General features: G+C 54.6%; 3 protein-coding genes across 5 annotated transcripts in view; 1 reads left to right on the top strand and 2 right to left on the bottom strand.

Annotated features, from left to right (window-relative positions):
* Window positions 1-8,449, bottom strand: part of CST6 (cystatin E/M) — a 10,956-nt gene extending 2,507 nt beyond the window's left edge. The window contains exons 1-2 of one of the 2 annotated variants that reach the window (XM_040639446.1): window positions 8,325-8,449; window positions 200-308 (exon numbers count right to left, since the gene is read on the bottom strand). In XM_040639446.1, the coding sequence (XP_040495380.1) occupies window positions 200-308; window positions 8,325-8,410 (195 nt within the window). In that variant the 5' untranslated portion in view covers window positions 8,411-8,449. Of the gene's footprint in view, window positions 1-199; window positions 496-8,324 lie in introns of those variants that run through there. The other variant, XM_040639445.1, reaches the window with a different exon arrangement.
* BANF1 (BAF nuclear assembly factor 1) lies at window positions 6,655-7,355 on the bottom strand. Its single transcript, XM_008709026.2, has 2 exons — window positions 7,218-7,355; window positions 6,655-6,967 (listed from the first exon to the last, which is right to left on the bottom strand). Exons 1-2 carry the CDS (start codon window positions 7,338-7,340, stop codon window positions 6,821-6,823), a joined length of 270 nt encoding a protein of 89 aa, XP_008707248.1. The 5' UTR covers window positions 7,341-7,355; the 3' UTR covers window positions 6,655-6,820.
* Window positions 8,309-11,523, top strand: EIF1AD (eukaryotic translation initiation factor 1A domain containing). Of its 2 annotated transcripts, none has more exons than XM_008709028.2 (6): window positions 8,309-8,449; window positions 9,849-10,028; window positions 10,175-10,283; window positions 10,385-10,493; window positions 10,665-10,715; window positions 11,216-11,523. In XM_008709028.2, the coding sequence occupies exons 2-6, from the start codon at window positions 9,942-9,944 to the stop codon at window positions 11,358-11,360; spliced, it is 501 nt and encodes a 166-aa protein (XP_008707250.1). In that variant the 5' UTR covers window positions 8,309-8,449; window positions 9,849-9,941; the 3' UTR covers window positions 11,361-11,523. The 2 variants fall into 2 exon arrangements, with proteins under 2 accessions (XP_008707250.1, XP_008707249.1); XM_008709027.2 differs by lacking the exon at window positions 8,309-8,449 and adding an exon at window positions 8,494-8,772.
* The last annotated feature ends 1,244 nt before the right edge of the window (window positions 11,524-12,767 follow it).

The raw sequence follows: 12,767 nt of genomic DNA, 5'->3' as shown, positions 1-12,767 counted from the left end.
GGGGGGGGGGGGGAGTAAGGCTAGTGAGTCCCTGTGAAATTCAGGGCTAGATCCTGTCTATTGAAATCCAGATATGTTGTTTATAATAAATTTTTGGCATTAATTCAATGAAAGAAATACATCCCATTAACCTGCCCCCCCCATGCCCCCCTGGCCCGGCCCCGGCTGCCGCTCCGCCCGCCCCGCCGCCCCGCCGCACCTGGCTCTGCGCCTTGAGGATGTTGGTGTCTCGGAAGTAGTAGAGGCTGTTGCTGCCCATGTTGTAGCTGGCCACGGCCGCCTGCGCCGCCTTCTGCACCTGCGGGTCGCTGGGCGACAGGTTCGTGCGGCCTCCGATTAAACGCTCCCCGGGGCGGGCGCGGGTGCCGCAGAGCAGCGTCAGGAGGCAGAGCGCGAGCAGGCCCAGGCCGAGCGCCCGCGGGAGGCTCGGAGGCGCCATGGCGGCAGTGCCAGGCCCGCGGCGCGCTCCGCTTTTACCGGCTCGAGGCCCCGCCCGCCCGGCGCCCCCGCGGCAGGGCCGGGGAGGGATCGCGGAGCCTGGGCGGTCTGAGAGGCCGCCTCCCTTCTGCCCGAGGGGGCAGTGGAAGGCCCCAGCACACCTGTGTCCCGAGATGCTGCCCTGCCCTCCAGGGACACACCCAGCTGGGTGAGGGAAAGGACAGCGACAGTTCCCAGCAAGTGCCCACCATGTTCATGGAAGGCCCAACCAGTATGAAAAACCAACAGCTACTAGCGAGCTGTTCCTATTGCCACCATTTACTATGTGTGTAACCTGGGAGGAATTACTCAACGGCTCACTGCCTCAGTTTCCCTCTCTGTAAAATGGGCTGCTGTGAGGACGCAACAGGTAAAGTGCTTAGAGAAGGCCTGGTCCTATAAAAACAGCAGGAAAGGAGAGCAGTGCGCTGAGCTGGGCGCTGTCTGACCCTCACAGCCAGAAATGGGAATTACTAATGTTTCCACTTCATGAAGAAAGAGGAAGAGACAAGACACAGAGGGAAGAGATTTGCCCAAGGACACCAGCTAGTAAATAGTAAGTGGCGACACCAGCTTTGGAGTCCAACCAGTCGAACTCAGATCTGTGCTCTCAAACCAGACCGAGCCCACAGGATGAGGATGGCAAGGACGAGGGGTGTGTCGCACGGGCTCTGCCATTTAGTGACTGGTGACTTGGACAAGTCCCTTGGCCTCCCAAGGTCTCACTGTCATCCTCTGAGGAAAGGGGACAACTCTTACCCCGCTAAGGTTATTCTGACGTTAGCGCCTGGGACTCGGCCCCCCACAGGTGAACAGCGCAGGCTGGAGGCAGCAGCAAAAGAGGGCGCTGTGAATTTTTTGGGAAAATCTGGTTCAATAAGCAGCACTGAAGCAGCTCCCACGAGGAGTCTGAATCTTGGTGCACTTCCTTGGTCATGGTTTAGAGTTCAGTGTAGCTTGTACTTTTAATCATGTATTGCTGAGGGGAGGTGGGGCTTTTTGCCCTGGGACACTGAGGTCTTGTCAGGGCTTAGGGATTCCAAGGATCTCGCTTGGGGCTTGGAAGAGGTGGTGGTTTACAGCACCTGACAAACCGTTGGTAGCTATTACGAATGGTAGCTATGATGAATATTCTAAGCAGGCGAAGCTCCCGGCCTCTCAGAACCCAGGGCCGGGAAGGGCAGTGATTTCCTCTCTGGGAGACCCGGACCAGCTGCTCCCCACCCCCTCCGCCCAGCTGTGACAACCAATCTGGGATTCCAAGGAAGAGTCACAAGTTGCAGGCTCAGGTGTCTGCCTTAAAGGGACAGACCCCAGTTTGTGGGAGAGCTGGCTCAAGCATGGCTTAGAGGAGGCCGAGGCCAGGCAGAAACCCAACCTCAGAGGACCTGGGAGGGCGTAAAGAGGCTCCAGATGGTTGTGCAGGACAGAGGAGGGAGAGGCAGCCCCCCAGGGGGCTCTCCCAGGCCTGCTTTGCCATCACTTGGAGCTCAGCCATGGCCACACTTACCTCCAACAGCTCCCTGGAAAACTAGCCAAGGCCTGGTCTCTGATTCACTAAGGGCCAATGGGTCCCTAGTTCACTTGCCCCTACCCTACCCATCACTCCTTTGCACTGGGGCAGACGAGTACCACAACCTAACGACCTCCAAAGGCCTTTCACCCACTGGTCTATCATAAGCGCTCTTCGGTAGTAAGCCTCAACCTCATTTTTCCAATGAAGTAAGTTAATCAGAGGTCAGGTCACTGGTCTAAGGTCACACAGCTAGTGAGGGTAAAGAGGGATGGGGAGGGGAAATCAACAATTACCGGGCTTCTATGTGCCAGGCCTTGCACCAGGGCCTGCACACGCTTGCCATCCTCAGAACTGCTGGGCAGAAGCTGGTTTACTAGGAAGTTGGAGCGGTCAAAAGAAAGTGTCAGTGGTGAAGCCCGGTGGCACCCACATGTCAGCATGCTAGTGTGAGTCCCGGACCTCTCCATGGGGATATGAGGTCGGCTGGGTAGGGGGAGGCTCCCTGGGGGCAGCGGTGCCCCAAGAGGATTTTCCCAGGGCTGTGGGTCTCATCTGGAGAAGAGTCCTCAGCCTGGAGTCCATCCTGCCTGGACCCCTCTGACTTCCAGAAAGAGGCCTGGGCCAGGTATGAGCTCAGGGTTGGCCACCCCTACTGGCCATGGGGCGCAGTCTCCATTTTTACTGTGGCCCAGGCATCCCAATCCAGGTTGCCCATGGCACCCCTCTCTTGCCCCTGGCCAAAGGGTCTTGCTGACCAGGGTGGGCCCTCGACATCCTCTTCACCCTGGGATGAGGCTACTCAGGGCTTTTGTGCTGCCCCCAGAACCCTCTTCCCTGAACTTTCAGCTGGGCCACGGATACCCCCCCCCCCCCCCCCGGAAGGGCTCTGCTCCTGTGTCCCTAACCACATCCCAGAAAGGAGACATTAAGGCAGGGAAAGCTGCGATCCAACCGTGACTAGAACTCCCATCTGTGGAAGAGCGCTCCTAAGTGCCAGGGCTTTAGTTCATTAGCTCTTGAATCTTTACAAAGCTGCGCCGGGTGACAGAGAACAGGGAGCAACTGGCTCTGGGTCACACAGCAAGCCAAGGAGGAACTGAGATAGAACCAGGTCTGTTGGCTCCTTCAGGCTGTAATCAGTCAACCAGGAGTGACAGCAGAAGGAGCCCTGGGTCCCTGCAGGGAGGCGGCAACAGGGAAGGAGGTTGATAGTCACAGACTCTCAGCCTTTCACACCACCTGGGCGGCTACTGGGGCAGAGTGGGGAGGTGTGTCTTGGGCTTGGATCTGCCCTGTAGCTTCTCCTTACTTTCCGCCAGGGACAGCGGGACCCGTTCAGGACTCCAGAGCATGGGAGTTGGGTTCCCTCCAAGCTCTGGGTCCGATCTGAGCACTCATGACTAGACTGGCTGAGGGGGTCAAGTTCTGGCGGAGTCCAGCAGGGAAGGAACACTGGTCAATATTTGCTGACTTCCACGCCCCCTGGCCAGGCACAACCTCTTGAGCAGTTTGGGGGCTGGCATTTTCATTTTTTAAAGATTTATTTATTTTGGGGGGGAGGGGCAGAGGGAGAGGGGAAAAAGAGTCTTAAGCAGACTCTGCACGAAGCACAGGGCATGACGTGGGGCGCGATGTGGGGCTCGATCTCACGACCCTGAGACCACGACCTGAGCTGAAACCAAGTTAGAAGTTTAACTCACTGCACCACCCGGCGCCCCTTGGGCTGACATTTAAATAACCTACCAGTCCCCACTCAGGTCTACTTTTTCCAGCATTCCGGGCCTTGGTCCCTTTGTCCTGCAGGCTAAGTTGGGGCTGGATCTCTGAAGCCACACTGTCGTAAGGTACATTCTAGATGCCCTTTGTCTCCTGCTGCTCTAGGACTGAACCAGGAACTTGTGTGGGATGCACTAAAGAGCCCAGATAAAGGGTTTCAACCTACTAACGCGTCACAGACACTGCCTGAGCGCCAAGCGAGGGGTGAGAAAGCAGGCTCCAGCCCCTTCAGAGACAAAGCCTGTGGGCGAGGCAGGGAAGAGCCCTGGGGCAGAAGCAGAACGGCAGCACGTCCCACAGGTCTCTGCTGGGTGGGTCCCAGTGCCAGCACCGTGAGAGGCAAAACCTGACAACCAGCAAGGCAGGAGCCACGGGGAGGGTGTTGTGGAGGCGGAGGGAGTCTCCAGGGCCTCCCAGAGCATCAGCAACAATCTGGCAGTATCAGGACTTCGGTAGGGGAAGGCCATGGCCCTGCCAGGCTCCTGCCTAAGCACACCAGGCCTGTGCGACAGCATCGCAACACAAAGGGTCAAGGCTGAGGGGACTCTGAGGTGACCCTGAACCCATCGGGGGAAGCATCAGAAACATAGGCTGAATTCTAGGGACAGTGTGAATTACCAGCTCAGTCTGGGAGTCAGGCCGGCACCCTCCCAGATGTGGCCTGTAACACAAGCCGGGTGCTGCTCTGGCCACCTGGCACCCTTCCGGGGCAGCTGCTCACTTTCCAGACCCGGCCCTGCACTGAACCCTCACTCCTACTATAACCATCATGATCTCCAACTAATCACATAATTGCTCTATTCCTGGGGCTTGACTTTTGGTTTCCTTTTTACCCTTCTACTATTCAGAGATGTAGCTAATATTCAGAAAAGCACACAGAACCTATCTGTTTAATAGATAATTAGTCAATGCCTGTATTACCACAAAAGACGTGGAAACTGTCGCCCTCACCCCCAAGCCCTCCACTCCTCACACCTGCCTCCTTCCCACAAAGGTCACTACTACCACTTTTTTCCACTAATGATTTTTGCAATAAGCATTTCCTTGCTTTTTCTAGTTTTACCACTGATACAGAGACTACTGAGCAAGAATCCACTTAACTTTACGTGAATGGAAGCACACTATTTGACATTTTGTTGTTTGCTGAGCGTTGGAATTCACCTGTCATTTGTTCGTTTTCACTAGTATGGACAGCCCCTGGGGGTTGTTAGAAACAAAGCCGTGTGAACACGCATTCAGGTGCAAGGTCTGCGGGTGTCCTTACAACAGCCCCAGGAATGGAACTGCTGGGTCACAGGACGGGTCTTATCTTCAGCTTTACTAGAAAACGCCCAACTGTTTTCCCAAGGGTTCAGGCCAATTGACACTCCCACCAGCTGGATGTCAGAAACTGTTGCTCCGTTCCCTCATCGGCACTTAGTATTGACTTCAGAATTTTTGCCAGTGAGTGTATAATGGCATCTCATTTGCGTTCCCGATTACTGCTGTGACTAACTACCTTTCCACAAGCTTATTCACTATCTGGGCACTCCTCTCGTGGCTGCCTCACAGGTCTTTTACTCTTTCTCTGTTGTGTTGGCTGCTTTGTCTTCGTTATAGTCACCTTCTCTGGACGCAGGCCCGTGTTGCTTATGTGTGCTGCAAATATCCTTTCCCTCCCTGGGTTAGCACCGCCATCCTCTTCGTGGTATCTTTAGACAAATTTCTGAGTGGGGTCGAATTTATCAACTTCTTAATTTTGCCCTACCCGAGAACACGAGAACCTTCTCATGGTTTCTCATTTTTGCATTTAATATCTGTCATTCTCTCCTCACCGGGCTGTAAGCCCTCTGAGGAAAATTCTGTAAGCAAGTAGTTCCTGGACGATGCTCCACGCAGGGCTGGGAATGAAATCCAAGCAGGGCTGGGTGCTATACAGCTAGCATTTCATCTGATCCTTACAACCTCATTTTCCAAGTGGGGAAACAGAGGCTCAGAGAGGCCAAGTGACATGACCCAGGAACAAAGGGCCCTAAGGTACATGGGTTTTGAGTTACATTTGAGAACCAATCTGGTTCCTTCCTAGCAGTAAATCCACAAATTACTCAGTCTATCTGAGCCTCTGGTTTCCTCACCTATAAAAGAGAAAACAATTACTTCTTACTGTGGGAGAAAAAAATGTTTGCAAAGATCTTAGCCATGGGCCTGGTTCATACTGAGTGTTCAACAAAGACAAGGACAAAAATGTACCCAACAACAGTGTATGTTCATGTTCTTTCTGCCTCCCTAAGAGAGCCAGACAGACGACGAGAGCCCTGGCCACTCCTCCAGGAGGCCAGGAGAGCACATGACAATTGTCAGGTGAACTCTAACCCACATTTGATCCACCCTCTTCCTGGTATCTGACTCCCACTGACTTTTCCACCAGGTGCTGCCTAGCTCAGCTGTTGACTGGGCTGACATCTGGAACATCACAGCCCACCCAGATCCCAGGAAGGGATCAACCCACACTCTCTGCCAGATTACTAAGGGACACTCCAAGGCACCTGCCTGAGGCCCACATGGCCAGGGTGACTGCCCTCCAGAGTGGGAAGGAAGCTGCCAGTTTCGATCTGCACTGATAAGGAGTACCGCAGACCTGGTCAGTCCCTGAGGAAGTCCCAGCCCACCTGCTTTTCAACGCATGAAGCCCAGTCACGAAGGCCACTGACTTTATTGATTTAAAAAACTTTACAAGGACAGTGACTATTCTGCCAAAAAAGGAGCCAAATAGCATAAAACAGACCAGTGGGGGTGGGGTTGAGGGAAGGGCCAGGAATCCACTCGGAAAAGCCGGTAATTGTTGACATGAAACTGCCAGGGGAAGGAGAAGGGAGAGGCATGCAAGAGCGAGAATTTCAAAAAAGTTGAAATGGTGAGGGAAAAGAACCCCCAAAAGACCTGGAAGTACGTAAGTGAGTACGACAACAGCAATCTCTTCCTTTGTAGAGGACAGGGGAGGAGTCCCCACGCGGCTGCAAACTCTGGAGACTCAATGCTGGGGCTAGGGACTGGGGGCTCCCCAAGAGAGCCTCACAAGAAGGCGTCGCACCACTCTCGAAGGCACCCGAAGCAGTCCCGGGACTGCTTGGCATTGGCACCACATGTGTCCTTCAGCCATTCCCGGAAGAGATCTTCATCTTTCTTTAGCACCAGAAACTGGCCAAGGACCACATAGGCCTGCAAAACAGGCAAAGTAAAGGGCATGCTGCTAAGTGCTCTGTGGGGCCGAGAAAGAACAAGGAGGCCACTTCTGTGGCATTCAGAGCACATGAGCCTAGGAAGCAGGGCAGCCTGTGGCTGTCCCTTCAGATTACACACCACTGGCCACCCCCAACAGCTACTCTCACTCTCCTCACCCCCAAAGTGCCAGGAAATACGGTGGTCCGCCACCCCCAGCCCTTCCCAGGTGCATGCAGCCCCCCCACACCTTGTCAAAGCCCCTTTCCTCCAGCTTCTTGCCCAAGACTTCACCAATCCCGGCCAGGCTCCCCACTGGCTTTTCCCCCATGGGCTCTGCCACGAAGTCCCGGTGCTTTTGGGAGGTTGTCATCTTGATCAGCTTAATCTGGGAATCCCAAGAAAAGGTAGTTAGGGCTGAAAACCGGGAACTCCCAAGGGCCCGGTGCAATGTTATGTTAGGAGAAACAGAAACCAGCCATGACGGCGGCCAACTCAATTCCCCTCGGTTTACGGATGTGAGAACTGAGGTCCAAGAAGAGCCTTTTCCCCGCTCCGCAAACGAATGGCTCTCTGCGGGAACTGGGTTTTCGTGCTGCCCCAGAGGAAAAACTAGCCTGCCCTCACAGGCGGCGCAGGCGGGGCAGTGGGAAGATTCCCAGGCTCGGTAGCCTGGGCCCTCCCTGAAGCGGTCACTCCCTCTGTGACCTTGGTGGGCTAAGGAGGCACCGAGACCGCCTGGAGCGGCTCCCCGGCCTGAAAAGCAAATGAAGGGTCTCTCGGCTCCAGTCGCCCGCACGCACCACTCAGAGGGCTAGAGCGCGGGCCGGAACGCGCACACCTGCTCCTTCAGCCCCGCGGGGTCCCGGCTCTGGCTCCCGCCCCGGCTCGGCCCCGCCCCACCCGCCGGCTCCGCCCGCAGGCCCCGCCCCCTCCGCCCGCAGGCCCCGCCCCGTCCACGCGCCGCCGCGCCCCGCCCCGCTCTCTCCCCGCACGGCGGCCCGGGCCCTCTCCGAGGGTGCATCCTCTGGCCAGCCACAGCGGCAAGGCCGCTCTCCTCCCCTCTCCCCCGCGACCCCTCCCGCCTCCAGCTCGGGCCCTGCTTCGCGGCCAGCGCTCACCGGCAGCTCTGGCTCCTGTAACGGCTCCTCCCGCCACCCGGCTGCTCCCACCGATACCTCAACCCACTAGAACTTTCTTCCGCTTCCGCTTCCGGGTCGCCTCAGGAGCCGCCTTGAAAAAAATTCCGAATTGGGCACTTCTAGCCGCAGAGAGCCATAGAGATGAGGGGCTCCCGACCTCATCGGCGCCCTTAGTAGGCACTGCTCTCGGGTTGCCTCGCAGGAAGCCCGGCTACCTTATATGGTCTCGCTTTTCGGGCAGCATGCCCGGTCTCAGAGAGCTGAAGTCTTTGAGAAAACTCCATTCTCCGGTGCGCGGCATCGGGAACTCAAGAGCTTAGCCTCGGCGGATCCGGCGGGGGTAAGAGTTAGAGGGTCGGACAAGGCGGGGGAAGGTGGCCGATAGGCTTCCGAGATAGCACCGGAAGTACGGTGCTCGGAAGGGTCCGACCCAGGAAGGCTCGCGTGGTCCGCGTCGTCACCGGGCTTGGAGGAGTCGGGTAGGAGTCGGAGGCGCGGGGGACTTGAGTCTATGTGCACGCCAGTGTCGTGACCGCTGGCAGGCCCCTTTTCTGTGCCCTCGTTGATTCAGCTGCGAAGTGAGTCGTGGGCGAGCCGCTCCCAGCGTCCAGCCTGGAGAGCGAGGTCGTTCGGGCAGCGCCTGTGGGAGACGAGCGCCAGAGAGTAAGTGTGGGTCTCTCTCTGAGCGCCTTTTCTCCAGCGTAGGGAGGGAGGACGGCAGGGGACGACAGCTAGAGGTGACACTTCGGAGCTTGCTTTTGGAAACCATCAGCCTCGGTGGTAGCAGTCCTTGTCTTCTCAGTACCCACGTCAGAAATCTAGCCGATGCCGCAGACCAAGCCGGCTTACCGGACCTTTTATTAAATCGTTCTTGGCTTGGACCATCGCGCATCTCCTCACTGGCTTCTGACTGTCGTGTGTTGAAAAACTGAGCATCTGTGGTGTGTGATGTGCCACGCGTAGGATGTACAGATGTGTTGAGGAAGATACAGCTGCCCTCACACTCCTTCCCGAGCGGCTGCCAGAATGATTTCTGTAGAACGTGTATTTGGTTTCTGTGATTATGCCAGTACTTATAACATGAGGGTTTTTAAAAAGATTTTATTTATTTGAGAGAGCGTGGGCACAAGCAGTGGGAGGGGCAGAGGGAGAAGGAGACGCAGGCTCCCCACTGAGTAGGGAGCCCCATGTGGGGTGCCATCCCGGGACCCTGGGATCATGACCTGAGCCCAAGGCAGATGCTTCACCGAATGAGCCCCCGGATGCCCCTAACATGAGTTGTTTTTATGTGTGTTTTATGTGTACTAAGTGCTTAGTTTGCATTATTTTATTCTAATAGTGATCGGAGTTAGCTACTATTTTTCTCTGAAGCTAGAGAAGTTGAACAGCTGGGAAATAGCCAATATAGGATTTGAATACTAGTAATTAGGTTTTAGAGCTCATGTTCTTTTTTTTTTTTTTTTCAAAGATTTTTATTTATTTATTTGACAGAGAGCCAGCCAGTGAGAGAGGGAACACAAGCAGGGGGAGTGGGAGAGGAAGAAGCAGGCTTCCCAGCAGAGCAGTGGGGCTGAAGTCTTTGAGAAAACTCGATGTGGGGCTCGATCCCAGGACTCTGGGATCACGCCCTGAGCCGAAGGCAGACGCTTAACGACTGAGCCACCCAGGCGCCCCTTAGAGCTCACGTTCTTAACCAGGACACAGTCAGTCCTCAGTAAAAGGTCTCTCTCCATCTTCAGAACAGTCCTGGGTTCTGAACTGGCCATCCAAGAAACTCAGGAGGAGGAGCTGACAGTCTCTGCATCCCTCACCCCCCTGGGATAGGACCCAGCATGTCTCAGGCCACCAAGAGGAAGCATGTGGTGAAGGAGGTGCTGGGGGAGCACATGGTGCCCTCTGACCAGCAGCAGATCGTGAGGGTGAGTGGCATTGGGCACAAGCTGCTCTGCCTCCCCATCCCTCTACTTCCCTTGGGCCCCTAGAATGGGGGTAGGATGCGGCATAGCTTACTGGGTATCTGAGCTGACTGGAGAGGCTGACTAGTTCTTGGTCTCTCTTGGACCAGGTACTCAGGACCCCAGGGAACAATCTGCATGAGGTGGAGACAGCCCAGGGGCAGCGCTTCCTGGTGAGCATGCCCTCCAAATACCGTAAGAACATCTGGATCAAGAGAGGTGAGAGAGGTAGCCCTCTACGGAACAACTGTTTCCTGTGAGCTTGGCTTTCCCCTCTACAAGCAGGCTCTATTGTGTTTTTTCTTCTCTCTCACCTGCAGGGGACTTCCTCATTGTTGACCCTATTGAAGAGGGAGAAAAAGTGAAGGCTGAGATCTCCTTTGTGCTCTGCAAAGACCATGTGCGCTCTCTGCAGAAGGAAGGGCTCTGGTAGGGTAGTCCCCTTGGTCATTGGCTGCCTCCTTTCTGGGGACACTGACTTCCTAGCTGTGAAATCAGAGGAGGGAAGATCATGGCATCCCAGGCAGGGACAGCTCGAAACAGCTTTTTTGCTGATCAAGTTTTCTGTCCTTTCTGACCCTGGCTTTTCTCTTGGCACAGGCCTGAAGCGTTCTCAGAAATGGCCGAGAAACAGAACAACAATAGGAACAGGTGAGAAACAAGCTTTAGGACAAAAAATAGGGGTTCAGGCCTTGGTGCCTTGAGGGGGACGTAGAGACCTTCTTTCTTTCTATGTAGCATCCTTGGTGGACGCTCCTAAATACGTGGTTAGGAGTATGGCTTGAAAATCAGGTTAAGATCATGGCATTGCCACTTGTAAGTGAATGATTTCAAACAGGTTACTTGATTTCTTAAGCCTGGATTTCCTCTCTATAAAGTGGGAGCTTTGTGGGAATTAAAGGAGTTAATGCTTGTAAAATTGCTTAGCATAATACTTGGTATGTGGTGTGAGTCCACTGAGCGTTAGTTGGTGGTTGTAGACTTCCTTATTATTAAAGCCAATGATTTTAGCAAACTTTTGAGGTGGGGTGGGAGGTAGTCTTTAGAGAGTTTTTTGGCCATGTGGTCCTCCTTTTAGTGGGGCTCCTTGATTGCAGATCTAGTTTTCCCAGAAGGCATTGGGTTAACCCTGTCCCTTTTCCTCCATGCAGACAGACTCAGCCAGAACTCCCGGCGGAGCCACAGTCCTCAGGAGAAGAGTCCAGCTCTGAAGATGATTCTGACCTCTTTGTTAACACCAACCGCAGACAGTATCACGAGAGTGAGGAGGAAAGCGAAGAAGAGGAGGCAGCCTGAGTCCCTGGACCCACTTCTCTTGCTCAGAGACTAGTTCTTGGCTCCTCTGAGTTTGGACATTCTCAGGGTGCTCTGTAGCTCTTCCCCCCGGGATGGGGGACAAGGCAGGGCCCCTCTCTGAACTGACCTTCTGCTCAAGGAGAATTAAACCCCTGGCGGGTGATGATTTGTGCTGGTGTCTGAGTGGCTCTCTGGAGGGAGGAGGGACTTGTGGTGAAGTTAAAAACTGGGTCGCTCAGGTGCAGGTCCTAAATGAGCAGGAAATGGGAATGGCTGGAACCTTTCCTAGATTCTCTCTCTCATTGGGCACTCACCAGGCCCTGTGCTGTGCCTTCTTGCATGTATTTAATAATAACTGGGAGCAGACCCTCCGTATTGCCTGCTTGCAATTAATATTGACTCAGGCCTTCAGGAACACGGCTCTAGGACCTAGTGCCCCCTGCCTCTCAGAAACACTCAGGACAAATTTCATCATGCCTCGTAAGCTGCTTTTCCTGGCTTTTTAGTCACCGTGATTGCAGGAGTGCCCACCTCCATACTGTGTGTACATGCTGTGCTCGGTGGCCTCTTTGTGGCTCCTCAGACCTCTACTCCTCAGCTCTCCTACAGACCACGTCATCCCACTTCTTTGAAGCTTTTACCTCTGGTTATATACTCTCTTCATTTTTGTCATTGATCTCCTAATCACTGTTCAGACAGTGAACAGTTTATCTCCTGGTTTACAGTCTTCCACTTTTGCCTCTGCCGCCATTTTCTCCATCCCATGGATGGGCCTGTTCAACACCGTGCCCCCCTAGTTCCCTGTCTTCCGTTCCAGGCCTGCTGCCTACCTCGTTGGTCACTCCCTGCACCCCTGCCATTGATAGGAATTGCAGCCCCTCTTGAATTCACGTATCCGTACAATCACCACCTCCTGGCTTTCTCGCTTCCTTCCTCAACCACCTCCTCTGTATCTTCATCCATAACCCCCCCCCCACATCCTTCCCATTATTGTCCTATCTTCACTTCCCTCCTTGTGCAACATCGATTGCATCCATCGCCTCCACTCCCTTGTGTCCCTCCCCTGTGTGCATCTGGTAGGACCTAACCCTGGCCAGCCCAGCCGCTCGCTTCTGTGCCTGTGCTCAGGTCTCCGCTAGAGAAAACAGCCGACCTAACTCGTACCTTCAATTCATAACTCCAGACCTCAGGTGGACACTCAGCACTGCCGAGCAGATCTTTGGGATGCCGTGTTTCAAAACTTGTATGTTGTCTACCAATTCCCCTCCCCCTTTTAGGTGTTCACCACATACTTCATTAAGAAATAATAGCCATTGGAGGGAACTGTCACCTCCTCACTACCAACCCTACAAATGTGCTCATGGGTTGTCCTGTCTTTAACTTCCCCACATAATCCAGTGGGACTTC

This window comes from Ursus maritimus, unplaced genomic scaffold, assembly GCF_017311325.1.
Source record: "Ursus maritimus isolate PB19 unplaced genomic scaffold, ASM1731132v1 scaffold_23, whole genome shotgun sequence".
Classification (NCBI taxonomy): domain Eukaryota; kingdom Metazoa; phylum Chordata; class Mammalia; order Carnivora; family Ursidae; genus Ursus; species Ursus maritimus.
Note: the sequence above shows the minus strand (reverse complement) of the source record. Positions and strands in the feature narration are given on the sequence as shown.